General features: G+C 38.2%; 11 protein-coding genes and 2 non-coding genes across 13 annotated transcripts; 7 read left to right on the forward strand and 6 right to left on the reverse strand.

Annotated features, from left to right (window-relative positions):
• Positions 1 to 93: 93 nt before the first annotated feature.
• On the reverse strand, positions 94 to 2,919 carry SOCG_02958 (hydantoin racemase family protein). The gene has a single exon (XM_013161448.1). It carries the CDS (start codon positions 908 to 910, stop codon positions 197 to 199), a length of 714 nt encoding a protein of 237 aa, XP_013016902.1. The 5' UTR covers positions 911 to 2,919; the 3' UTR covers positions 94 to 196.
• On the forward strand, positions 895 to 2,860 carry SOCG_02959 (allantoicase). The gene has a single exon (XM_013161449.1). It carries the CDS (start codon positions 1,632 to 1,634, stop codon positions 2,658 to 2,660), a length of 1,029 nt encoding a protein of 342 aa, XP_013016903.1. The 5' UTR covers positions 895 to 1,631; the 3' UTR covers positions 2,661 to 2,860.
• Positions 2,920 to 3,017: 98 nt separating the features above from the next.
• Positions 3,018 to 3,132, forward strand: SOCG_16109. Its single transcript, XR_001202966.1, has one exon. It is a non-coding gene; the product is annotated as a 5S ribosomal RNA (ribosomal RNA).
• A 737-nt stretch (positions 3,133 to 3,869) lies between these two features.
• Positions 3,870 to 4,976, forward strand: SOCG_02960 (uncharacterized protein; the record flags this gene model as incomplete). Its single annotated transcript, XM_013161450.1, has 5 exons — positions 3,870 to 3,984; positions 4,130 to 4,270; positions 4,431 to 4,640; positions 4,681 to 4,830; positions 4,894 to 4,976. 5 exons carry the CDS (start codon positions 3,870 to 3,872, stop codon positions 4,974 to 4,976), a joined length of 699 nt encoding a protein of 232 aa, XP_013016904.1.
• Positions 4,977 to 5,542: 566 nt separating this feature from the next.
• Positions 5,543 to 5,690, forward strand: SOCG_16110. Its single transcript, XR_001202967.1, has one exon. It is a non-coding gene; the product is annotated as a 5S ribosomal RNA (ribosomal RNA).
• An 807-nt stretch (positions 5,691 to 6,497) lies between these two features.
• On the reverse strand, positions 6,498 to 7,987 carry SOCG_02961 (iron permease Fip1). The gene has a single exon (XM_013161451.1). It carries the CDS (start codon positions 7,799 to 7,801, stop codon positions 6,641 to 6,643), a length of 1,161 nt encoding a protein of 386 aa, XP_013016905.1. The 5' UTR covers positions 7,802 to 7,987; the 3' UTR covers positions 6,498 to 6,640.
• Positions 7,988 to 8,248: 261 nt separating this feature from the next.
• SOCG_02962 (iron transport multicopper oxidase Fio1) lies at positions 8,249 to 11,217 on the forward strand. The gene has a single exon (XM_013161452.1). The coding sequence runs from the start codon at positions 8,508 to 8,510 to the stop codon at positions 10,329 to 10,331; it is 1,824 nt and encodes a 607-aa protein (XP_013016906.1). The 5' UTR covers positions 8,249 to 8,507; the 3' UTR covers positions 10,332 to 11,217.
• Positions 8,453 to 12,134, reverse strand: SOCG_02963 (ThiJ domain-containing protein). The gene has a single exon (XM_013161453.1). It carries the CDS (start codon positions 11,765 to 11,767, stop codon positions 11,204 to 11,206), a length of 564 nt encoding a protein of 187 aa, XP_013016907.1. The 5' UTR covers positions 11,768 to 12,134; the 3' UTR covers positions 8,453 to 11,203.
• Positions 12,135 to 12,170: 36 nt separating this feature from the next.
• SOCG_02964 (ribonucleoside reductase large subunit Cdc22) lies at positions 12,171 to 16,396 on the reverse strand. The gene is made up of 2 exons (XM_013161454.1): positions 15,093 to 16,396; positions 12,171 to 14,786 (listed from the first exon to the last, which is right to left on the reverse strand). The coding sequence occupies exons 1-2, from the start codon at positions 15,109 to 15,111 to the stop codon at positions 12,373 to 12,375; spliced, it is 2,433 nt and encodes an 810-aa protein (XP_013016908.1). The 5' UTR covers positions 15,112 to 16,396; the 3' UTR covers positions 12,171 to 12,372.
• SOCG_02965 (rho family GTPase Rho1) lies at positions 16,347 to 18,150 on the reverse strand. The gene is made up of 2 exons (XM_013161455.1): positions 17,946 to 18,150; positions 16,347 to 17,471 (listed from the first exon to the last, which is right to left on the reverse strand). Exons 1-2 carry the CDS (start codon positions 18,014 to 18,016, stop codon positions 16,934 to 16,936), a joined length of 609 nt encoding a protein of 202 aa, XP_013016909.1. The 5' UTR covers positions 18,017 to 18,150; the 3' UTR covers positions 16,347 to 16,933.
• A 680-nt stretch (positions 18,151 to 18,830) lies between these two features.
• SOCG_02966 (uncharacterized protein) lies at positions 18,831 to 19,145 on the forward strand (the record flags this gene model as incomplete). The annotated part of the gene is made up of 1 exon (XM_013161456.1): positions 18,831 to 19,145. The coding sequence occupies one exon, from the start codon at positions 18,831 to 18,833 to the stop codon at positions 19,062 to 19,064; it is 234 nt and encodes a 77-aa protein (XP_013016910.1). The 3' UTR covers positions 19,065 to 19,145.
• SOCG_02967 (Trp-like ion channel Pkd2) lies at positions 19,140 to 21,986 on the reverse strand. Its single transcript, XM_013161457.1, has one exon. The coding sequence runs from the start codon at positions 21,707 to 21,709 to the stop codon at positions 19,586 to 19,588; it is 2,124 nt and encodes a 707-aa protein (XP_013016911.1). The 5' UTR covers positions 21,710 to 21,986; the 3' UTR covers positions 19,140 to 19,585.
• Positions 21,987 to 22,225: 239 nt separating this feature from the next.
• SOCG_02968 (ATP-dependent RNA helicase Has1) lies at positions 22,226 to 24,251 on the forward strand. The gene has a single exon (XM_013161458.1). It carries the CDS (start codon positions 22,231 to 22,233, stop codon positions 23,986 to 23,988), a length of 1,758 nt encoding a protein of 585 aa, XP_013016912.1. The 5' UTR covers positions 22,226 to 22,230; the 3' UTR covers positions 23,989 to 24,251.
• The last annotated feature ends 110 nt before the right edge of the window (positions 24,252 to 24,361 follow it).

The raw sequence follows: 24,361 nt of genomic DNA on the forward strand, positions 1-24,361 counted from the left end.
TAAATTTTTGTATTTTATTTCTTAATTAAAATATGCATTGCCATATATTGGTGATTGATTTCTTTTCGATCATATAAAAATAAGAATACTTATTTTGGTTATGTAGGTATCCTAAAACTAATATATTTTTAAGATTCTATATAAAGTTGTACAAATGAAAAAGAGCAACAATGTACCATCTACTGGAGATTATAAATTAGAATTGAATGGCTTCATATGCACCTATTTTGGAAGTAAACAAAGACATTTGAACAAGACTAGTTAACATTCCTATACCGGCCTTTGCTCCTTCTACAACAGGAACATCATGACCCACTGCTTGTTGAACAACCTGTACCATGTGAGCCATTCCAGCACAACCAAGACAGATTACATCTGCATCCAAATCCCGAATGGCTCTGCGAGAACTTTCCTGTACAAGAGCATCTACCTCACTGCGTGGTTTTGATTCAAGTTCCAAAGGAGTCAAACCTGTAGATACTACACCAGCGAAAACGCTGTCAGATATACCCATAGCGCGGACACCAGACTTAAGTAATGGCTCATAACGTTTTGTAGTTGTAACAATTGCTACTTTACGACCGAGAGACAATGCTGCGAAAATCGAAGCTTGCATAATGCCAATACATGGTTTTCTATACGCTTCACGCAATGCAGATACAAGGGGATGGTCTGAGTAGCAAGCGACTAAAAAGGCATCGCAATTAGGTGGATTCTGCTGGAGATGTTTCATGACGAGCGATGCCGACATGATTCCATCGTACACGGATTCAATTGAAGCGGGTCCGTTTGGAGGGCCATTAAGGTACTGTAATTCAACGTCATGTGGTGTACAGGAATCCAAGACCTTTTTTACATTGTTGGTCATTTCCGTTGTAGAATTAGGATTTATGACAAGAATGCGCACCATCTTTGATATTAAAAAATGAGAAATTAAAATTAAAGAAATAGAAAGGTGAATGTAGGAAACGTAGTATATTCTCCTTGCTTTTTAAGAAGCAACAAAAGCTGAATCTTTTTGACAAATATGTTAAAACTTACTTATCCGTTAGTAATTAAACTATTTTAAGATCACTCGGACTTGAGAATAGTGCTTCGATCTCGTTGAAGATTGTTTCGACCATCTCTATTCTTTCGATAACCAACATCTAAAAGGAAGGTGATTAGAACGATATGTAAACTTCATCGGAAAAAAAACTACGATAGCTGAAGAATTATGAAAAGAAATTCTCAATTCTTGAGAGTCTCCCGACATATCGGTTACCCTACTGAAGAGTCATATATAGGCTATGCTTTCAAGACTAATTCATTGAAACGACTTCCTTTACCAGAATATTGGAAGTTTCCTCTGCAGAAACAAGGACTTCTTGGAATAAAAAAAAAGTCTACCATTTTTGTCAATTAAAAATAAGTGTTATCAAAGTAAAAGTGCTCGTTGAAGATCTGTAAAGAAGCAAAAGTGTGAAGATAAAGCGCTCACCGGAAGTAATTACATTATCAAGGCTATTCTAAAAGTCTTTGTTCTTTCGCTAATAACTTTCTTACCATTTATTCTCATTTCTCAAACTACAGCTTACAACATAGCTGTACGAAGGCGATTAAAAAAGAGTTTCATAGGAAGCGTATATACAATGTCTACTGTATCTGCTGTACAAGTTTCACCCAAGGTGGGTGATGCCTTTTTCTCTCAAAATTGTGTTGATTTAATCTCTCGAAGTTTAGGTGGTCAAATTATCGCATGTAGCGATGAATTTTTTGCCTCGGCACAAAATTTGATTTCATCGTCTACTCCTATTCGAAGAGAAGGTGTTTATGTGGACACAGGTGCTTGGTATGATGGATGGGAAACGAGAAGACATAATCCAGAACCTTCCGACTGGGTAATTGCCAAGGTAGGAGCTTCTAGTGGCCGTATTAGCGGTATCGAAATTGACACCGCCTTTTTCGTTGGTAACCATGCACCTGCTGTAAGTGTTGAAGCTACATATTCCCCCAACAAAATTCCCGATGCCAATGCATTTTGGACTCCAATTCTTCCGCGAGTGCCATGTGGTCCTTCTCAGCGACATCTATTTCAATTAGAGACTCCTACAAGCGAAGCTTACACGCATGTACGTTTACAAATGTACCCGGATGGAGGAATAGCTCGTTTTCGTGTGTACGGAAACGTGATTCCCGTGTTCCCTGCCGACCTGGACATTCGTCTGGATCTTGCACATATGTATCTAGGCGGCCTAGTGGTTCAATGCAGTAACCAACACTTTGGACGAAAAGATAATCTCATTTTGCCTGGCCGTGGTATCAACATGGGTGATGGTTGGGAAACCGCTAGAAGCAGAGAGCCTGGTCATGTTGATTGGGTCATCGTCAAGCTAGGTACCAAGGGCTATATTGACGATGTTCTTGTCGATACTAATCATTTCAAGGGAAATTATCCCAAGGAGGTTATCTTGGAAGCAACAGATTCTCCTGACCATGTCCCTAGTCCTGATTGTACCTGGGAGGTTATTTTACCTGCTCATAAACTCGGTCCCCATATGGAACATGCCTTTTCGGATCTTGAGAATGTTTCAACTCCCAAGACGCACATTCGTATGATCATCGTTCCCGACGGTGGTGTCAAGCGCCTACGCGTTTGTGGTCGACGTGCCTCCCTTTAGGAATGTTTTCCTTTTTTTATAATGAGTATATGAAAGTGTCATAAAGATGAAATGTATGATTTGGCTTCATGATCAAGTACGATAGCACATGCATTTACTTTCTGTATAGTTTATTTAAGTCACAAGTAAGGTAGAAAATCTATTTTTTCTTGAAATCTTGACATCACTGTAGGACTATTTTGTATCTAACATATGAGTATTGTAAGGAAAGGCTGTGTTTCTATGCGAACGTTCTTAACGATTGATAAGTAGTGTTAATAAACTATACCAAGATACTTCTGTAGTGAGACATTTGAGGGCCTTGGATATTCTGATTTTCAAGCTATAAATTGAAAAAAATATTTTGAACTGTCGTCTACGGCCACACCTAGGCGAAAACACCAGTTCCCGTCCGATCACTGCAGTTAAGCGTCTGAGGGCCTCGTTAGTACTATGGTTGGAGACAACATGGGAATCCGGGATGCTGTAGGCTTTCTCTTTCACTCTTCGTTTTTTTTTACCTCTTAGTAAAACGTATGCATGCATCGTGTTACATTTGGAGTTCCTTTTGATCGCCATGGTACTTTGAGTTAGGTGATGTTTTGCATCAAGAGTATAGTCATGGAAAAGCGGTGTAATGAATAAATGCAAAAAAAAACAAGCATACCCCGAGCTAGAGGAAAAACAGAAGATCGGACCCAGCATAACAAAGATTTCCTTTCCATACATCAACATCCACTGCGTTTAAAACCCCTAGATGGACAAATTTCTTCAAGGATTTTTAAATAAAGTTATATCTAATTCCTATTTCGTGTATATATTGTTTAAAGTATACAATTCGTATATTTTTGTTGGAAGATTCTTTGTTTACTTATTATAATAAAGGCTCGTTTGAATAATAGTATTACGAAAAAGTACGGTTAAAAACGAAAGTCGAATAATCGTAACGAGGATGTGACCAGTCGGTGACATAATGTCGCTGCTTATGAAATTGAGACATGCGAAAAGCCAAGTACCATGAGTTTTTCAACTACGCTTCATCTTTTGAGAGGAGTTTCCCTTTGAACAGTGTTCTTAGTTTATATTTATAAGAAGGAGTAATTCTTTTTTTGACCCGATCCGCGCGAATTGTGAAATTAGTACTTGCGGACTTTGTTGGTTGATTCTAGCTGGTTTCGTTTTGGATGTATATATCTGCATTATTTTGTGTTTCTAGTTGCCATTGTAAAAATGAAGAATAATTACGCTCCAGTTTCGGATTCTGATGACTCTTTCAAAGTGCTCAATGATGAAAAGTCAGACGCTAGATCTTTAGATGGTACTGGTACGCCTCCTCCGTACTCAAGTAAGATTTATTGAAATAGAAAGGAACAAACGAATGTCGATTGCTTCAATATCCATAAATGTCTGCAATTCCTTGTAAACAGACCCGACAAACGCTCTATCCTTTCTCAAACAACAAAAGCATTCATCACTAATACATTCATTAGCTCCGAACAAATTTATTGATTTAGAAATGGCTGATGGATCTGCTCAGCATTCTGCCCAAGAGTCCACTAACAACGCTGGGTCGGATTCGAGATATTCGAAGTGGATTCGAATAGCTATCTTCTTTTTTTTGCATCTTTTGTGTATATTATATTTTATGTTATTTTTCTCGTGGTGTTTTTTTATGTCAAGGTTCCTCTGAGGGCGAAAACCCTTTGGGGACTTTCTGCTGCTTGTGGAGCATCCGTTGTAGTATTTCTCTATTGTAAGCTAGCGCTATCTTTTATTTTTATTAACTATTAGTCGCGCATATGCTCTACCCGGGGTGGTACAAGCAAGTTGGTAGAGTGCTGTCCAACATGTGTGCCGCAGTATTATGTACGGCTTCTCTGAATGTCCCTTGTTATTCCGTGTATTATTTTGTAAAGAAGGTAATAGGATTTGAAAAGATGGACAAAGGGTTTTTCTATTTTGTTTGCATTGTTAACGTTGCCGTGTTTGTTTTATTTTGGAGTATGTCTTACACCTTGCGAAATATTCTAACTGGTTCTAGGTACGGATACGCGACAACTTCGAATCTTCATTGCTGATTTAGGAAATGGCATGGGAAACATGGTGAATGCCATAGGAAACGGCGCAGTTGTCATAGGAAACGGTGCAGATGTCATAGGAAACGGCATAAGAAATGCTGCGAATTATTTTCGTATGTACTGCTTACTATAAATTCCTTTTTTTTCTTTTCTTAGCACCTGATTAACCTAATTAGGACCGACAGATCCAGAAAATGAAGCACCTCGTAACGAGGAAATTGAGCTTCAACCTCTTGCTGAGCAAAGCGCTGAAGTTTGAGTTTTAACGAATCTTCTCCATCCCTCCTATAAATCACATTTTCCTTCGAAGCATCCATATCAATTGCAATCCCTCAAGTTTCTGCATTCTTGTCCACAAAAGTAAGCATCAGCTTCATTCGGCAGGTTTGATTGCTTTTCATGTTCACTCTTTTATGAATCTTTGAATTCGTCTCGCAATAGTGTTATTTATGAATCGTTCGTTTTCTTTGTGACGAAAATTTTTGTTAATGCAACCTTTTTAATGATCATTTAGTTGTTATGACGATAATTTTGCAAAATAATCAACCGATTTCTAATTCAAAGCTGGACGTATTCAGATTGGCCGTTTCAACTAATGTAGTTTAATAATTTACTTCTCAACTACAGCTTCGTCAACTGCTATAAATTTAGACATTTGGTCTCACACCTCAACGACAATTTAGCACAATGTGAATAGCTAGAAAAGAGAAAAACAGTGTGCTTTAATCTTGTAAGTATCAAAACCATCCTCTATCAACTTTGAAAAACATGAGATGAATACTCATTACTAATACAAATACCTTTACTTACACATTGCAAACGTCTACGGCCAAACCTAGACGAAAACACCAGTTCCCGTCCGATCACTGCAGTTAAGCGTCTGAGGGTCTCGTCTCGTTAGTTTAGGAGTAAATGTATGCACTAGTACAGGCAAAGAGTCAAAGCAGAAGTGGAAAAGTTTGCTACCTTACCTGTTTTGCAAGTTTGTGTCATTCTAGTATTCTAATGTAGACTTTCTTGTATTCTGAAGTTTCAAAAATATAAGAAATATGTCTTGTCACTTCTAACACTAAATTTCTTTTGCTTAAATAGAGGCCGAAGGTGTTGCATATGCATAAATGACAATTGATACTGATTCATTGATTTGGAACTTTTTATTATCGTGTACAAAGACTAAAGTATACACTGGTAATTTGATAATTGAGAACAACCATCAATAAACTAGAAAAATACCAGACATACAAGTAAACAATAAAACCAATAATGAAGAATGGAGAAGCACCGCTCAATAGTATAACAATAGAAATCGAATCAGTCAATTCTAGTTGACAAAATAGTAATGGATGACCAGTCTAGTGACTTTCATTCAAAAAAAAAGTTTTTTCTGTGGAATGTGACGATAATGTTTTTGAAGTATATATGATATGAAATGAGATTGAAAGAAAAGGGGGCATCAAGACGACTGTATAGATACTATAAATACTTTAAATAATATAAACAATAGCCTTCATTCCATAATTACATGATTCAAATCATCAATGTTTTCTTGAAAGCATTTCATTGTTTTTGTTTAGATGTAAATAAACCTCGATCAGATAAGTATACTGATTAATCAGATTATTAGATTGAAAGTCAAGCAAACAAATAGAGTAAATAAACAGTGTACCGAGAAAAATTTAACAGGAAATATTTGAGGACTCTGCTAATATTGAAGATATCTGAATGCGTTATGAAAACAAGAATGAAACAATAAATGTAGTAAAACAATTAGAATATTAGAGGTATGTAGACATAGATAAAACGGGATACAACAATTCAAAAAGAATAGGAACGTAGAAAAAACATTGGAAGAGGAAAAGGAAATATAAAATATAAAAAAAAAATCAAGAGTTGGGGGTGGGAGAGGATATGTGTGTGTATGAACTAAGCAGTTTGACGGACTTCTGTAATAACATCAGGTTGCTTGCTTTCCTCTTCTATTTCTTTGTTAGCTTCCTTTTCTTGAATTTCAAAGGAAGAGTCTTTTGAAGATGAAGATTGGGTAGAATGCATGGAATTAGCTGCCTCGAGATCCTGTTCCTTGCTATTTTTTGAACTAATAACGCCAGCAGATTTTTGAGCGCGTTGAGCAGTACGACGTTCTCTCCACCACATAAGCATCATGCAAGTAGTTACAAATAACCAATAAATGATATAACTAAGAATAGTACCATAAGTACCCGTATTCATCCAACCCAAAATAGCATTGAAAATCATGTATCCACCGTTAGAGTTCATTTCGGGATTACCATAGTTAACATGCCAAATTGCTTGTTGAAAAGGATAAGAACCAGGCCCATCACCTAATTCAGCCGAGTCACCTCCGGTAGCACGACTGTATTTATCGACCTCAAAGTAAAAAACAGCCTTGGCCATAAGACCAGCAGAAATGAGATATAGGATACAAGTAGAAGCGATCAAAAACCATTGCAAATTCATAATATTTCCACCCTTATAAATAAAATAACCAATCAAGCAGCCAGTAATGAGACCACAAACAACAGGCAGAGGGAATGCAGTGGCCGGTGTTTCTAATCCGACACCGCCAACGAAAACGACAACCTCAAGCCCTTCACGAAGGACTGTGAAGAAGGGGAGCAAAAACATAGCATACTTTTTACTCCAACTACCAATACCACGAGCCTTTCGATTTGCGATACTACGCATGAGCTTTTTTCTCCATTTCTCTTGAAGGTGCGAGACACGAAGCATTGCAAATCCCATGACTGTAATCAAAACAACAGCAATGAGTGAAAATGCGCCTTCCCATATTTCTTCAGAACTTCCCCAGATATCTTTTCCTAGTGCGTAAAAGGCACCAATAAACCCACCGCCGACAGCCAGGCAAATAAATAGTGCGATAAATGAGCCAACCCATACTTGAATCGTAAATCTACGCTTTAACTTTGGATCCGAGACTTCTCCATTCGCGTTCGTCAACGTTTGTGAAATGAACGACATCAATACAGACACAATAATTGACGCCTCGAGCGTCTCTCGAAGTACGATAAAGTAAATCGGTACTGAAAATACATTATTTCCCATATTTCTTTAATTCTTTTCTTCACTTAATTTCACTTTTCTTTTTACCTTCTTTTGTTTACACTCCAATGTATAAGACAAAAATAATGCGACAATCCACCTCGGTCTCTATCACTTTATCAGTTTAACGGAATCTAATCTTCTGCTCTTAAATCTGATATGAGCCTTCTCATCATGGAGAGGCCTCCCTCTCCGTTATAAGCACTTTAAGTTGGGAATGCTGGTTACATATGGGATGATCTGATAACTACAGAAATGTCGCCATATATTTTCCGATTGGTTATCTCTATGCTTATTTTGCACTATCAGATTATCAAAAGAGGGACAAAGAAGATATAGACATTTTTTGCAACCTGCACAAAAATATCAGATCAGTTCATTCCGGGTATAAAATAAAGTCTTAATGGCAGCGATTTCTGATCTTGGATATCTGATCAAAGTCCATTTTTTCAAGAAACAAAAAACTTAACACACCAAAAGACTTTGGGATAGAAAGGATTTCACTTTTGATCTTTTTTAATTTGTTTTATTATCTTTATTTCATTATTTATTACTTTATTTGGTTGTTATAGGGATCGTATTGATCAAGGCTTCTTTTTCCTCCATATACCGTTCGTTGATTTTGCTTGTCGCCTATTTTCTGATCCTTCCATACTAAGTTTGTGCTTTTCTTGTATTATCATAAATATTATTATCCATTGATTTTCAAATGTTTCTACCTTCCTTTGGGCTTGTGTTGTGTACGCTTGTGGGATCTGCTCTTGCTAAAACCCGCCTGTTTGAATGGAATGTCACAGATATAGACAACTTGGACGTTGATAAATCCGGCCATCCTCGCTGGGTGATGGGTGTGAATAACCAATGGCCCATTGAACCTCTCGTCGTCGATTATGGCGACCAAGTAATCATCAAAATGAGCAACCATCTTCGCGACAATCGAACTTGCAGCTTGCACTCCCATGGTATTTTTCAGCGCCATAATGGTTATATGGATGGTGTTCCACAAATGACTCAATGCTCTATCCCTCCTGGTTCTACCTATTATTACAACTTCACCGCCGATCAGACCGGCACTTACTGGGTTCACTCTCACGATATGAGTCAATACCCAGATGGCCTTCGTACTTCCTTCGTTATCAATAACCCAAACGAGCCTTACGACTATGATGAGGATTATATCATCAGTTTAACTGATTGGTATTATGAACCGTTTTATAAACTCGTTCCTGAGCAATTCGTAAGTTGGCACAACCCGACCGGTGCTGAACCAGTTCCCGACACTGGTCTCATCAATGATAGCATTAACTCTACCTTCAAAATGGAACCGGGAAAAACATATCGACTCCGTTTTGTTAATTTGGGCGCCTTCAACAATTATGACATTATGCTCGAAGATCACAATATGACCATCATCGAGGTTGATGGTATATACACAAAACCTCAAGAAGTATCCTCAATCCACATAACCACTGCCCAGCGCTACAGTGTTCTTGTGACAGCCAAAAATTCCACCGACCGTAACTATGCCATGACCGCTTATATGGATGAATCACTTTTTGACCAGGTCCCCCCTAATTATAATCCAAACATTACTGCCTGGCTTTCATACAATTCCAACTCTCCCAACAACTATGCACTTCCTGTTGATGAGATTAACAGCTATGATGATGCCGAATTACAACCTTTGTACGATGTCAATTGGGGAGAAGCCGACCATAACGTCTCTCTTTGGTTCGATTTCTTTACCCTTGAAAATGGTGCAAACTATGCTGAAATTAATGGAAAATCATTCAAATATCCAAAAGTTCCTGGACTTATGATTGCCAACTCTACCAACTATGATGATTATAACATGAAACCCATAACCTACGGCCCCTATACCAATGCCTTTATCTTTGATTACAACCAAACAGTTGACGTGGTTATCGATAACCACGATACAGGAAAACATCCTTTCCATTTACATGGACACGTTTTCCAGGTATTAGAACGAGGTGATGAAAACGCTGGTGAATACAACGACCAAACTGAGCATAAGGTGTATGATCATCCCATCCGCCGTGACACCATTGAAATTCATCCTGGAAGTTTTGTTCGCCTTCGTTTTCTCGCTGACAATCCCGGTGCTTGGCTTTTGCATTGCCATATTGAATGGCATATGGAAAGTGGTTTGGTTGCAACCTTTTTGGAGGCTCCTGATAGAGTTCCTTATATAACTGCTCCTGAATTTGTCCGTCGCCAGTGTATAATGCAAAATATTGAAGTTTCAGGTAACGGTGCTGGAAACACTTACAATATATCGAATTTGACTGGCGCTCCTGCTCCTCCCGGTGAAATGCCTTCTGGTTGGACATCCAAGGCAATCGCTTCAGTAGCCATGTGTGTTTTAGCAGCCTGTATTGGCATGGGAAGTATTGTCTTTTACGGCATACAAGTCCAACCTTTAACCACTGAGGAACCCGACGATGAAGAGGATATCAAAGCAGCTGTCAAAGAAAACGCGGCAGATATTATGAGTCCATCTGAGATGTAAATTGATTTTTTTTCCTTTCTTTTTTTGGATCACTTTCATATTTCCATTATCTTTTTTAGGAAATCATCCATTAGTTAATAAATATGTTCCAAACATTTGCGGCGACCCAAACGATATTAAAAAGAATAAATCTTTCTCTGTCAAAAAACTATTAAGCAGTAAGGGGGTATTCGCCATTACAAAAAATAATGTCTGGATACTCTAAGAATTATCATTTTCAATTCTGAATATTTAAATGAGTACTGGTAATTGTTTGCTTGCTTACTATTTTCTGCATTTTGCAAGCAAAGGATAGAATATAGCCAAAATGAAAATTCGAGACAAACCTCAGGGTAATAGGAATGAAGTGGAATGCGGCAATCTTTGAGAAATCTTACCTTTGCAAATTTTTAATTCGTGAGTTTTGGTGAGAATTTAATCTTCCTTATCGAACCGACGATGATAATACTTTTATACTCCAATGTCATTGAACAATGCCGTATGTTACAAGCCTTTTCTTGCAGCCATCGAAAGGAAAGTAAGAATTAAATCCAGAAAGCTAAATTGTGAAATTTAAGAACGTAGAGATTTTATAAAAACAAGTGACGAAGAAGTAATTCTGTGATGTGGGATCAATTAGATAGAAGGCTTGTATTAGTCAAGAACTTAGGTTAAGAATGTTTCATAATTCCTCGTGATTTCTAGTTTATCTGGTTATAATTCAAGTTCTTCACAACCTTCTGAGCAACTAATTCAGCGCTATTTTTATTCGATCCAGTTATAATGTTTCCATCCTCGATAGCAAAACCATCTGTATAAAATACCGGTGGATTTTCAAAGATAGCTCCACTCTCGTTGGATATATCCTCAATAGAAGGAAAATGAAGTCTCTTTTATATATCCTGCACCCCATTTTGAATCGAATCTCTCCAAGTACAGCTGGTTATCCTTCGATTCCAACACAAAGTATGACCATCGTCTCTCGTAGTGTAAGTCAGTAATAGAACGCCTTCAGCAACAGTAGCAATAACCTTGTTTTTACGAAACATAGCTCTCATAAACTCTTGACCGTCTTTGCAATGGGAATAGTTGAAATAGCATCCGTATCCTCCGGAAACGATAATTGCATCGTAATCATCAGGGTCAAGACGACTCAATCGAGATATTGTTTTCAATTTAGCTACCAGCGTGCTCTTCGGATCATCGAGAACATTCAAAGCTTCCCTCGTAGTGGAAGATTCCTGTACTGATTTGCAATCGAATCCGTACTCTCCAGTGTCAGAAGCAAATTCAACGTCAAACCCGTTGCTCTGGAGAACCCGAAAGAGTCCATAAACCTCTGGATAGTATACTCCTGTATTGTCGCCGTCGTCATAAAAAGGGCCATTATAACTTGTCACCAATATTAAAGCTTTCCTTGATTGTGAAGGCATTTCCTGTTCTACTGTACCATTCATAACTGAGTTCTTGAGTCCCTATTTCTTGAAAGTCAACGCTGCAATCGTGTCTGAGCGCTTTTGAAACAAGTAAATCAGCGACGAAAAAAATGAAACCAGAAGGCTTTACTAATTAATTATTTTTTGAAAACCTCATATCTTGCCATATCTAGAAGTTCGCATTACGAAAATCGATGCTAACTTCTATGAATAAAAATAATGATGCTATTGCGATCATCATGACATTAAAGACGTTCTATGTGTAAAATTGAATAAACTCACCATATACTAAGTGTTGCCGTCTTAGTACTTTCTTCAGACTCCGCAACTATCTAAGTAATGATGGAAGTCCATTCTATTGTGGTAAGGCTTGTATATTTGCTCCACGCATATGCTTAGATGTATTGATTGTTGACTACTGCGCTTCGTACACAAAATAGAATTCCAGTCTATTATTAAAGAAATTTTTATTTACTAAATAAAATCTCAACCTCAAAACTAAATGATCGGAGCCAGCTCACTAAAACAGAAAAAGGAAAGACAGTAAAACCAACAAAGGTTACCTTATAATATACATCAAATGGAAGTCATTCATAACAAAAATAAACCAAAGCTTTTTAGACTTTTTAAGCAGAACACATCTCACATGATTCAGGATTATTAATAGAGCATGCAATGACTTGTTCATTGTAGATGTCAGCCTCATCAGAATCCTTATTCCCCTTGTTTTCAGCCTTTTCATTCTTAATAGGAGCACGATTTTCTTGAGCAACTTGCTTATTACGCTCACGAAGGATCATAGGATCAACAGTAAACTTGATGGCAGAAGCAGCCGCCATAGTACGCAAATAATACATACCAGTTTTCAAGCCCTTCTTCCAGCCATAGAAGTGCATACTGGTAATTTTACCATAAGAAGGATCCTTCAAGTGAACATTCAGACTTTGAGATTGATCGACAAAAGGACCACGATCAGCAGCATAATCAATGACAGTTTTTTGACTGATTTCCCAAACAGTCTTATACAGATCCTTAAGATCTTGAGGGATCTCTGGGATAGCTTGAATAGAGCCATCGAGCATAACAAGTTTATTTTTCATTTCCTCGTTCCACAAGTTACGTTCAACAAGATCCTTCAATAACCAAGGGTTGACAATTTGGAATTCACCCGAAAGAACACGACGTTGATACATATTGGAGGTGTAAGGCTCAAAACACTCATTGAAACCAAGAATTTGAGATGTAGAGGCAGTAGGCATAGGAGCAACCAACAGAGAATTATACAAACCGTGTTTAGCAACCTTGGCCTTCAAAGCCGCCCAATCCCACAAGTCAGTAGGAGTAACGTTCCACATATCATATTGCAAGATACCTTGAGAAGCAGGAGAACCTTCGTAACTCTCGTAAGGGCCGTTCTTTTCAGCCAATTCATTAGAGGCTTCAACAGCGGCATGATAGATAGTTTCAAAGATTTGAATGTTCAACTTCTTAGCACCTGCAGATTCGAAGGGAAGACGGAGGGCAAAAAAGGCATCAGCAAGTCCTTGAACACCCAAACCGATAGGGCGGTGGCGGAAGTTACTTTTGCGAGCTTCAGGTACAGGATAATAATTAATGTCAACAATCTTGTTCAAATTGCGAGTAACGACCTTAGCTACATCGTGAAGCTTTTGAAAGTTGTACTTGCCATCCTTGATAAAAGTAGGCAAAGCAATTGAAGCAAGGTTACAAACGGCAACTTCGTCGGGAGCGGAATACTCCATAATTTCGGTACACAAGTTGGAGCAGCGAATAGTACCCAAATTCTTTTGGTTAGACTTGCGATTGCATGAATCTTTGTAGAGCATAAAAGGGTTACCAGTCTCAGTTTGAGATTGCAAAATGGCATACCAAACTTTTTGGGCAGGCAACTGACGACGTCCGCGGTTCTCCTTTTCATACTTTTCATACAAAGCCTCAAACTCTTCACCCCAAACATCGGCTAAGCCAGGTGCCTCATTGGGACAAAAGAAGGTCCATGGTTCATTCTTTTCCACACGGCGCATAAATAAGTCTGGGATCCAAAGAGCGTAAAACATCTCACGAGCGCGGAAATCTTCCTTACCATGTGTCTTTCTAAGGTCAAGGAACTCCATGATATCAGCATGCCAAGGCTCAAGATAAGCAGCGAAAGCACCTGGACGCTTGTTACCACCTTGGTCGACATAGCGAGCAGTGTTGTTAAAGACACGAATCATGGGAACAAGGCCATTGGATGTACCATTGGTACCAGCGATATAGGAACCAGTGGCTCTAATATTATGCATGTTTATACCAATACCGCCAGCAGTCTTGGAAATCATTGCACAAGTTTTGAGAGTGTCATAAATACCTTCAATAGAATCATCCTTCATTGTAACAAGGAAACAAGATGACATTTGAGGGCGAGGAGTACCAGCGTTGAAGAGAGTAGGGGAAGCATGGGTAAAGTAACGTAAAGACATCAAGTTGTAAGTCTCAAGGGCAGCTTCAATATCCTCACCATGAATACCGACAGCCACACGCATAATCAAGTGCTGAGGACGTTCAGCAACTTTTCCATTAATACGCAATAAGTAGGAACGTTCCAATGTCTTAAAACCAAAAAAGTTATATGTGAAGTCTCGATCATAAATGATAGCACTATCCAATTCGTCCTTGTGCTTCATAACAATGTTATATACCTCATCAGAAATCATAGGAGCATGTTTACCAGTTTTGGGATTAACATAATCGTGAAGTTTTTGCATAACAGTAGAGAATGCCTTATCTGTTTGCTTATGTAAGTTGGAGACCGCAATTCTTGCAGCAAGGATAGCATAATCAGGATGCTTTGTGGTCATAGTAGCAGCAGTTTCAGCTGCCAAGTTATCCAATTCCACAGTGGTTACACCGGGATAGACACCTGAGATGACTTTTTGAGTAATGGCCACAGGATCCACATGATCGGAGTCAAGACCATAACAAAGTCTTGAAACACGAGCTGTGATCTTATCAAATGCAACCTTTTCCTGGTGTCCGTCTAAATAGATTTGTTAGCTCAGCTTCAAAATATTTCCGTATGTGGTTAAGGCCATTATCCGCCACTGGACTTGGTACAGTGACCATTCTTAGTCAATCAAGAGAATCATTTCACGTAAAAACATATAAAAGAACCAACAAGAGTAAAAATTTTCTTTCTCTTTTCAAAGTTATGACCGTAAAAAGTCCTTTGATCCTTCCCAGAAAGAGTAGTCATCTTTACAAAATTCGCGAAAAAAGCCAACTCACATTGGTATTATTTATTTAAACGGATTCTCCTAGTGTAATGGCTTCAAAAAATACTTACCTCTCTTATAGACAAACATTGTTTTTGTTTAGAGCATTAGCGTTGGGGATGGTGGATAATATATAGCAAACGAAAACGCGCCCGTACGCGTCGCGCTCGTATTAAATAATCTACGCGACGCGTCACAACAACATGATATTGCAAACATTCGATGTAAATAAACCACAGGAACGAGTTTGTAAATACTATTCGAACTTGAAATCAAAAAATAAAGCTCTTACTAACCTGAATATTTCTTTATTCCATACTTCACATTTAATAACTGCTACAGCAACTTGAGCGTGCCTGAAGACGAAGACCAGAATTTCAACCTAAAAAACCCGCATAAAAAAAACTAAATATATTGAACAAAAACAAAACTTTTCTTTCATTTATAAGATTCGTGTGTATGGATTTATTAGACAATAATCAGATAACCTCTTGACGCGAGTATTACTCCACGAACAGGTCAAATTCATTTGGATTGCGTGAGCTTTGGGATACGCGACGCGCGTTCAGACGCGTCTTTGTCATCAAAACAACCGCGTTCTTTCTTTTCCAAAAACAAAGAAAGAAGTTGCTCATAAGTGGATGTTATGCATGTCTAGCTTTGTTAATGAACAAATAAAAAGATAAAACTTTTTTCGAAAGCTAATTTTTAAAATTCATTAGATAAAATGGATTGATGAGAATTGTACGATGTAAGATCCGCAGTTCACTTCCGCATAAGGATATCTGAACATTCGTACATTAATGGAATGTAATTGAAAGCATTTTCTGTTTCGATGCGGCGATCTTTCTCATGCAGGTTAGGGTCCTCTTCTGTGCACGACATTCACCAGTTGTTTGTTTGGTAGTTTAAGAAAGGGAACCAAACTTAAGAAACGTTGTGACTATAGGTTCTTCTTAAATTGAACAAAATAAACAATTAATAAAAAAAATGGATTAATAATAATCGAAATTTTGTTGTTTGGTGCTGACTTGCTACAGAAATCATGTTGAAATACATGCCTGTAAAGGATCCAGATTTCTTTGTTTAAAACCTATATATTCAGCATAGCACGTACGTAGGTTTTGAAACAACAGCATCTTCAACTGCTATGAAACAATACTAGCAATGGTATAATACTGATTAAACTCGCTTGCAACACCGACTTGATTCTAATGATGAAAAAAATGTCTAGAAAGAAACACGAGAGATGCAATTGAATGAAAGTTCGCATTTTACTTGATGTCTCATAAATTGTGTATCTACTAGCATATTTTCCCAAACAGCGCGTGCTTAGAAGGTACTCTTCTATGTTCTACTAGGGAGAAAAATGTAATGTTTACTGAGCAGATTTTTGAATTGAATTTCCGATATATAAAATAGTGACCAAGCTAGACGACTATTAAAGAAAGTTAAGCAACAAGGGTTCTCAAAAAGTTCTTCAATGAACAATGAGGCATGCAATAGGGATATTCATCATGCAAGGAATGTTAAGAAAAAAAAGCAAGTCTCATAAGAGAATGCTCAAGCAAAGAAATAAGAAAAAGTAAGAGATTACTAAGAGCGCACGCAATTTAAATATAGATGCGTTGCTTTGAAAGTCGAAACAGAAAAGTTACCCAGATAAATTGGACCCAAACAACTCATAACAGGACGACCGTAACGAATTCAATAAACAGCCGTGCTTAGACACAAGAATGCATCTCATCACCGGACAGAAAAGCATACATCCATAAACCGCAGCTAGCAAGAAGGGACAAAAGGAAATGTACAGGTAAATTACAAATATGATAATAAAGATAGAGTAAAAAGAATCGGAAACGATTTATCTAAATGGAAAAAATATGATGATATTCCATAGAAGAGAGTCACTTTACATCAATATACAACGCTTCTTCTTTTTGCTACCACTGGAAGGCTTAGTCTTTGGCTTGTGTTTCAACATAGCAGCACGGGTGGCAGATTCGAAAACTTCACGGACACCTTCGTTTGTCTTAGCAGAGCATTCCAAATACTTGTAAGCACCGATCTTTTGAGCAACTGCTTGGCCCTCCTCACTGCTAACAGGATGTTGTTGAGTTTTGGAGAGTTCTTCAACAATTTTGGGATCATGACGCAAATCAGCCTTGCAAGCGACGAGCAATATAGGAAGACTGGAGCAGAAGTGAAGAACTTCGGAAATCCATTTCTCTTGGACGTTATCGAGGGAATCCGGAGAATCGACAGCGAAACAAATAAGAATGACATGAGAATCTGGATAAGACAAAGGTCTCAAACGGTCATAATCTTCTTGACCGGCAGTATCCCACAAGGCCAATTCAACGTGACGTCCATCAACTTCTACATCAGCAACATAGTTTTCAAAGACGGTGGGAACATAAACTTCTGGGAAGGTGCCTTTTGAGAAGACACTATACAAAGTTAGTAACGAATGGAATGTTAAAAGAGTAAAAGAAATACGAGTCTGGTTGACGAAACGAACAGGACTGAAGGAAGAGATTAAGCAGGAACTTTTTAAAAAAGAAAAAGCCAACAGATACTTTCAAGTAGGATAGACACAATCTGTTTTTATGCAGATCAAAACGACATCTTAATGAAATGCGAGACGACGATTTCTTCTTCTATAAGCCCCACCCCTTTCAAAACCTACGACGTCGACTCTTCCTTCTCAACAGAAGCGACCCATTTCAAATTTATTTGCTGTCACCAGTCATGTCCGGAAATAAACCTTTACCCTTCCCAACCTAAAGGCCTTTGAACATGAACAAGTGGAGGTCTCTCTGCCTTAAAAGAACCAAACATCATTCAAAATGAAGAAGAGTCAAGCTATCCAGGTATCATCGCTGAATATGCTCTCCTTTCCAACAACCAGCTCATATACTTACATTAAAAGGCATGTTTTACCACATGCACCGTCTCCCACAATAACCAGTTTTCTACGAAGTTCAGTCGCCATTCCTAAATTACTTTTTTCCTGCTTTACAATGAAAGCAAAAACTCAAAGTAGATTGTTGTTTATAACTGATTTGGAGTCACCGCTCTTTCCTTCGTTATGGCAGTGGTTAACTTATTTACTCTATTCTTTCGGGCTCAAATGCTACACGTTTACCAAGTCACAACGAAGCTCCGTATAATTCTGTACAGCGGCTTAAATGATATTAGATATAAGGAAGATGAAAGAAATCCGAATTAAGAGTTCAATATTTGAATGAGAAAGTATACAATGAAACAGTGTATGGAAGCTTCAAAAAATTCTTTTTTGACAATGCTCGGCCCAGGGAATTTCCGATACTGTTGCTTCCCATGGAGGATCGACAGTAAATATCGTACTCAATCGTGACTAGAGAAAAGAAATTTTCAATCTCGTAAAGCCTCACTATTGATGTAAACAAACCCAAGAGATGAAATGAACTATTCCAAAGGGGTCGTCAATATTGGTCGATGCTTGTATTAAGTCAAAAAAAAAGAATCTTTCTCTTTGAATTAGTTTTGCTGTGTTTCGTGGATTGAATTTTCGAATCACCAAGATTCATGCAACTTTCAGCGTTCTAGCTAAACTCTTTTCAGTCCTTGTCCTTTTTCTTTGGTCTATTCTATTTTGGTTATTTTAGTTGAAATTTCCGGTATAAATAACTCAACTCCTTTATTTCATTCTAAAAAGAGTCTTCATCCTGTTGCTTTCGAATCTCTACGGCATTATTCCCATCGTGTTCTTTTTTCGAACTGCTATCCTATAGCAACTTTTTGTTCTTGTTTCATTCTTTTTTTTTATGGCTTCTCCACAATCCGAATCCTCTGTTGATCTTAAAGATCCAAAGTTTGAGCAATATGATTGTCTGCCCTGTCGCCTTGTAGGTGCCACAGCATTTACAGGGCTTGGTGTTTATGCTTACTGGCAGTCCAACATTCCAAGAGGTACGCCATTCTACCGTACAAGAAGATTGGGTATATTGTCACTAGCTACAGGATTTGTGGGTGCAGGACTTTATCGCCTCATCAATTGATAGGTACTTTCTAAAAATAGTATTACGATAACTATTTACTCTTCATTCATGTACTCCCATCGACAACGTTGTAATCTTAAGGTATTCAAATTTGTATTCACATCTAAAGACAACAGAAAAACTAAAATAGGTCCTCGGATAAAAAAGAGAGAAAGAGGATCTTCAGGTATCGAATCATATCACACACGAACTTTCCAAAAGAGATTTTTGGAAACAACGTAAACATAAAAACTTAGACAGTAACAGGGTATGCAGTATCAAGTAATAACAACTATCTTTCAAAATAAATAAAGTATGACTTATGCTCATGCAGTTGTTGTTTTTAAGGGGGTTCTTCTCCGAGATCTAACAGTGCCGTCTTTACCAAATTTTGCATAAAACGGCTACCATAATGGTATTGCGCACGGCGGATCCACAAGCAACGAGTAGTCCCGGTATTGGATTTTACTGTTTATAAATCCACTTTGTAATGACTATATGACGCCTCTTATAGGAAAATGCTTATAAATAGAAAGAATAAACTAATAGAAGGGTGTCTCAGGCAACGGTCTTCGTCGATATCCTCTGCTTGATGCCACATCGCTAGGATCGCTATAAAGCTCGTTTGGTTTTGTTTCATGCAACCTGGCGAACGACTCTTCCTCTATGGCTTGCCATGGCATATTTTTATGATTCGGAAATCTGTCGTCACCACTGGAAAATGGGTTATCCGTAGTGCGTATATCCGTCGAACCTCGCGCTGTCGTTCCCGTCAACCCAGAATCATGGTAAACATTGATCTCCGAGCTCGGGTGCTTAGAAAAGTCTTGAATAGAAGTACTCTTTTTATTCGAATCATCCAATATACGATAATAGGTACCATTCTTGCTTCTTCTTAATAACACTATCACGTTGCGAATAAAAATACCCAAAATTAATAGTAGCATCGCGATAGCATTAATAGCAAAGAACACAATACCTATAACTTGACGAGCTAATTCATTTATTGTGAATGCTTTGCACATGATGAGGATAAATATTCCGCTTATCAAATTTACCAAAGCAATACCAATGTGCAAGCTATTCAAGTGCTTTGTAGCATAGGGTCGAGCAAAGATCATGAAGAAGAATTCCACAACGCTAATCGCAAACATAGCACAACCTTGTACAATGGGCGAGGATTGACCAAAACCGATGAACATCGATCTTATTAGAATTACAACGAGCAAGAAAAAGCTCAAAAAGAAAAACCGATGTCGGTAGCTCACATACATGAATCCCCATCTCATCAAATGTTGAGTGTCTGAATACAAATTGAACAGTGCATCCGGATCAGAAAAAGCACCAGTTTTCCGAATGATTTGCATTGTGCGCACAAATGCGTACAACAATAGAACAGCCATATCTACGATCACATACATAGACAAAAATGCCAAAGCTGAAGAGTCACGGGTATATATTTCCCACATACACAGCACACTCATTTGCCAAAAGCCAAGATAAATGGCACGGTAAAAAAAGCCTTTCGTGATGGCTTTCCAATATTCACGAATGCGTTGTCTTTTTAATGTCTTATCTCGAGCAACAAGATAGTACACCTCAAGAACAATTCGAGACAGTATGGCAATACATACGGTAAATCCAAGAAGGATGATAAAGAATGAAAATCCAGTAATAAAAAAGTTAGTCGTCTCAATTCCCATCAAATAGGAAATACGTTTGATGCCTCTAAGCGCCACTGTACCGTTATTCGAACTCGAGGAGGAGCCTGTTCCTAGAGTTGAGTTGGAAGCTCTTTTAGAAAAATAAGACGCAGTTTCTAGTCCACGTTTTGCAAGACCCACGTTGGCGTGGGGACCCATTTCAACAAGAACTGACGGGTCACCTCCAGTGGATTTCACATACCAGGTGAAAACTTTTTGCATAAACCCTATTTTAATGATTCCCATAGACCAGATGAAATTACGTCCCCAGCTGAAAATAATTGCAGGAAGAGGGCTTGCCATCATGGCATAAAGAGCTTGCATCTGTGCAAATTGGAATAATACAACCATGTTTTCAAAAACTTCCCACATAGCTGGAGTTTGAAGAACAGGAGATAAAAGTAGAGACAAGAGCAAGGGAATACCAATCACCATGCACATAACCCAGTATATGACATGATAGTACACAGAACGACCATTCTCAACGTTTGTCATTACACAAGCAATCCTTTGATTGTTGTCGGTATCATAGATATTGACGGTTACTTTTGCGTCCAAGTCAGGCACTAAATAGGCAATGCCAGGAAGATCATCGATCCATTGGATTACTTCACCGGTCAAATTATGGTTTCCTTCTAATATGATGTTTCCGGCCTGCATGGGACAGAACCCAGCAATGTTCATGTTACAAGGATCGATTGTTTTCTCCAACGTGAATCCATAAGCACTGACATTTACATGAATCGAAACATTGGTAGAAACAAGAGAGCGTGCTGATACATCAAAGTATATAGAAGTGTTATCTGGGTAGTACACAGCGTCCAATGTCGAAGCTGAGAACTGCGAATTCGGCATACATGTTGTCAGTGATTTCACGTATAACTGCCTTGATTTCGCTACCGTCGATTGAACTATACAAAAGAAAAGAAAAAAAGAGAAAAAGAGGCCTTGCAAAAGCCTCATATTGGAGCCAGGTCGGGTTATAAGTTCTTCCCGTTCACCGGCGTTGAAAGGCTAGTTGCTATTTAGGATTAATAACCGTTCCCTTTTAAAATTTTAAGAGACAATTGGAAGATGAATGTACGGCTATTCCTAGCACAATAAAAGAACTGTGTTTTGCGAAAAAAGAGGGACTGGGCTGAGAGAACAGAAGTACGGAAAGACTGCTGAAAATCCTTTCTAATCTGAAAGGTGGCTTGAAAGGTGGCTTACAAAGCTATCAACAGCGGTTGCATTAAAACAAGTAACAAGCTAGTGGGTTACACATTTATGCCTGTTTATAAGAGATTTATGATTAAGTTTTTAATATTACTACTATATAGTAGCATATGCGTTTATAACAATAAGCATAATTATGCATCGTTATATAGAAAGAGCAATGCAAGGAGCTCATTAAATGACTACGGTGTATCGAGACATAGAATGGATTTTACTGTACGCAGAAAACTCACCAGGAACCTATACTGTCAAACAGTGTTTCGGAGATGGGTAAATCGGAATTGAAGCGTAAAAAGGCTCAGTCCGAAGTGAAACCTGAGGAGGAGCTTGAAAAAGAAATTGCTGTAGTGCAGCAGGACGGAATTGTTGGCGAATCAGCCCCCGAGAAAAAAAAGAAAAAAAAAGACAAGAGTGTCAGTGACCAAGAGAAGGAAGAAAGAGAGGATGCTTCTGTAGAAGAGAACACTAAGGAAATTGAGAATGAGGAAAATGAAAATGAGGCCAACGAAGAAATTCATGGAACAGCCAAATTGAATGGAGGTATCCAAGGCGAGGTTGAAAACTTTTCTGAGCTTCCTCTTTCTGAAAATACACAAAAGGCTATCACAGATATGGCTTTTGAGAAAATGACCGAAGTGCAAGCTCGAACGATTCCTCCTTTACTTGCTGGTCGCGATGTCTTAGGTGCTGCTAAGACTGGTAGCGGTAAGACACTTGCTTTCTTAATCCCAGCTATCGAAATGCTTTATGCATTGAAATTCAAGCCTCGTAACGGCACTGGTGTTATCATTGTATCTCCAACTCGTGAATTAGCTCTTCAAATTTTTGGTGTTGCCAAGGAAGTTTTGAAATACCATCATCAAACATACGGTATCGTCATTGGAGGTGCTAATCGTCGTGCTGAGGCAGAGAAACTCGTTAAGGGTGTCAATTTATTGGTGGCCACTCCTGGTCGTTTGCTGGATCATTTGCAAAATACCAAAGGATTCGTCTATCGTAATCTCCGTTCTCTTGTTATCGATGAGGCTGATCGTATTTTGGAAATCGGTTTCGAAGACGAAATGCGTCAAATCGTCAAAGTGCTTCCTTCCGAAGATCGTCAAACCTCATTGTTTTCTGCCACCCAAACTACTAAAGTTGAGGACTTAGCCAGAATCTCTTTAAGACCTGGTCCTCTATACATTAATGTTGACTCCTCGAAAGACACTTCAACCGTTGAAGGTTTGGAACAGGGTTACGTGGTTGTCGAATCCGACAAACGATTCCTTCTTTTATTTTCTTTCTTGAAGAGAAACTTAAAGAAAAAGGTGATCGTTTTCATGTCCTCTTGTGCATCTGTGAAGTATTTGGCTGAACTTTTGAACTACATCGACTTACCTGTTTTAGATCTTCATGGTAAGCAAAAGCAACAGCGCCGTACGAATACCTTTTTTGAATTTTGTAATGCCGAAAGAGGTATTTTGTTGTGTACAGATGTCGCTGCCCGTGGTCTTGATATCCCTGCAGTAGATTGGATTGTGCAATATGATCCTCCAGATGATCCTCGTGATTACATTCACCGTGTTGGTCGTACTGCTAGAGGTAATCAAAAGAGAGGTAAATGTTTGATGTTCCTTACCCCTTCGGAACTTGGCTTCTTGCGCTACTTAAAGAATGCTAGAGTACCCTTGAACGAATACGAGTTTCCTGCCAACAAGATCGCTAACGTCCAATCTCAGTTGGAAAAGCTTGTATCTAAAAATTACTATTTGCAACAATCTGCTAAAGATGGATACCGTGCATACCTTCAAGCTTATGCTTCTTATTCTCTGAAATCGATTTTTGACATCAATAAACTGGATTTGGCAAAGGTAGCCAAATCGTTCGGTTTTGATCATCCACCTAATGTTAATATTACCATTGGTGCAAGTGGACGCACTGACAAGAAAGAACGTCGTGGAGGTTATAAAAACAGCGGAAATGTTTATTCGAAGCAGCGTTCTTCTAGCATGTCGCAAGACACAGGTCGCAATTGGAGTCGTTGAGCAACTAATTAACCTATCATTACGTTCAATGAGTTATATATAATACACATTTTTGGAGTACAAAAAGTTATTTAATGGGCGTTTCACTCAATGTGAAAAATTGGGAAATAAACTTGTTTCATGTTTTGGTAAATACGGGATTAAAAATACAATACTTTTTTTCTACGAATATCGTCTGAAATTTTATGGAATAGTACTACTGTAAGCTTTAAGCGTTATAAAAATGCATCATATAAACTAAGAAAGGCATAGTGTAAACTAAGAGTAAATCCAAAATTTTTTTCTGAACATTCAGCTAATGTATTGCTGCACAATATTTTAGTGAGGTATAGTACAGTACGTTATTTGAACTGATCATTTTTAAGGCAAGTAC

This window comes from Schizosaccharomyces octosporus (genome assembly GCF_000150505.1).
Source record: "Schizosaccharomyces octosporus yFS286 unplaced genomic scaffold supercont6.1, whole genome shotgun sequence".
Taxonomy (NCBI): domain Eukaryota; kingdom Fungi; phylum Ascomycota; class Schizosaccharomycetes; order Schizosaccharomycetales; family Schizosaccharomycetaceae; genus Schizosaccharomyces; species Schizosaccharomyces octosporus.

Bases quoted from the DNA above. Each gene is read 5' to 3' on its own strand.
- SOCG_02963 (XM_013161453.1), bottom strand. From the start codon at position 11,767: ATGAATGGTACAGTAGAACAGGAAATGCCTTCACAATCAAGGAAAGCT.
- SOCG_02967 (XM_013161457.1), bottom strand. From the start codon at position 21,709: ATGAGGCTTTTGCAAGGCCTCTTTTTCTCTTTTTTTCTTTTCTTTTGT.
- SOCG_02958 (XM_013161448.1), bottom strand. From the start codon at position 910: ATGGTGCGCATTCTTGTCATAAATCCTAATTCTACAACGGAAATGACC.
- SOCG_02968 (XM_013161458.1), top strand. From the start codon at position 22,231: ATGGGTAAATCGGAATTGAAGCGTAAAAAGGCTCAGTCCGAAGTGAAA.
- SOCG_02959 (XM_013161449.1), top strand. From the start codon at position 1,632: ATGTCTACTGTATCTGCTGTACAAGTTTCACCCAAGGTGGGTGATGCC.
- SOCG_02962 (XM_013161452.1), top strand. From the start codon at position 8,508: ATGTTTCTACCTTCCTTTGGGCTTGTGTTGTGTACGCTTGTGGGATCT.
- SOCG_02965 (XM_013161455.1), bottom strand. From the start codon at position 18,016: ATGGCGACTGAACTTCGTAGAAAACTGGTTATTGTGGGAGACGGTGCA. The intron at 17,472-17,945 runs GTAAGTATATGA...AACTTTGTATAG, and splicing joins GGTAAAACATGCCTTTTAAT to TGTCTTCTCAAAAGGCACCT.
- SOCG_02961 (XM_013161451.1), bottom strand. From the start codon at position 7,801: ATGGGAAATAATGTATTTTCAGTACCGATTTACTTTATCGTACTTCGA.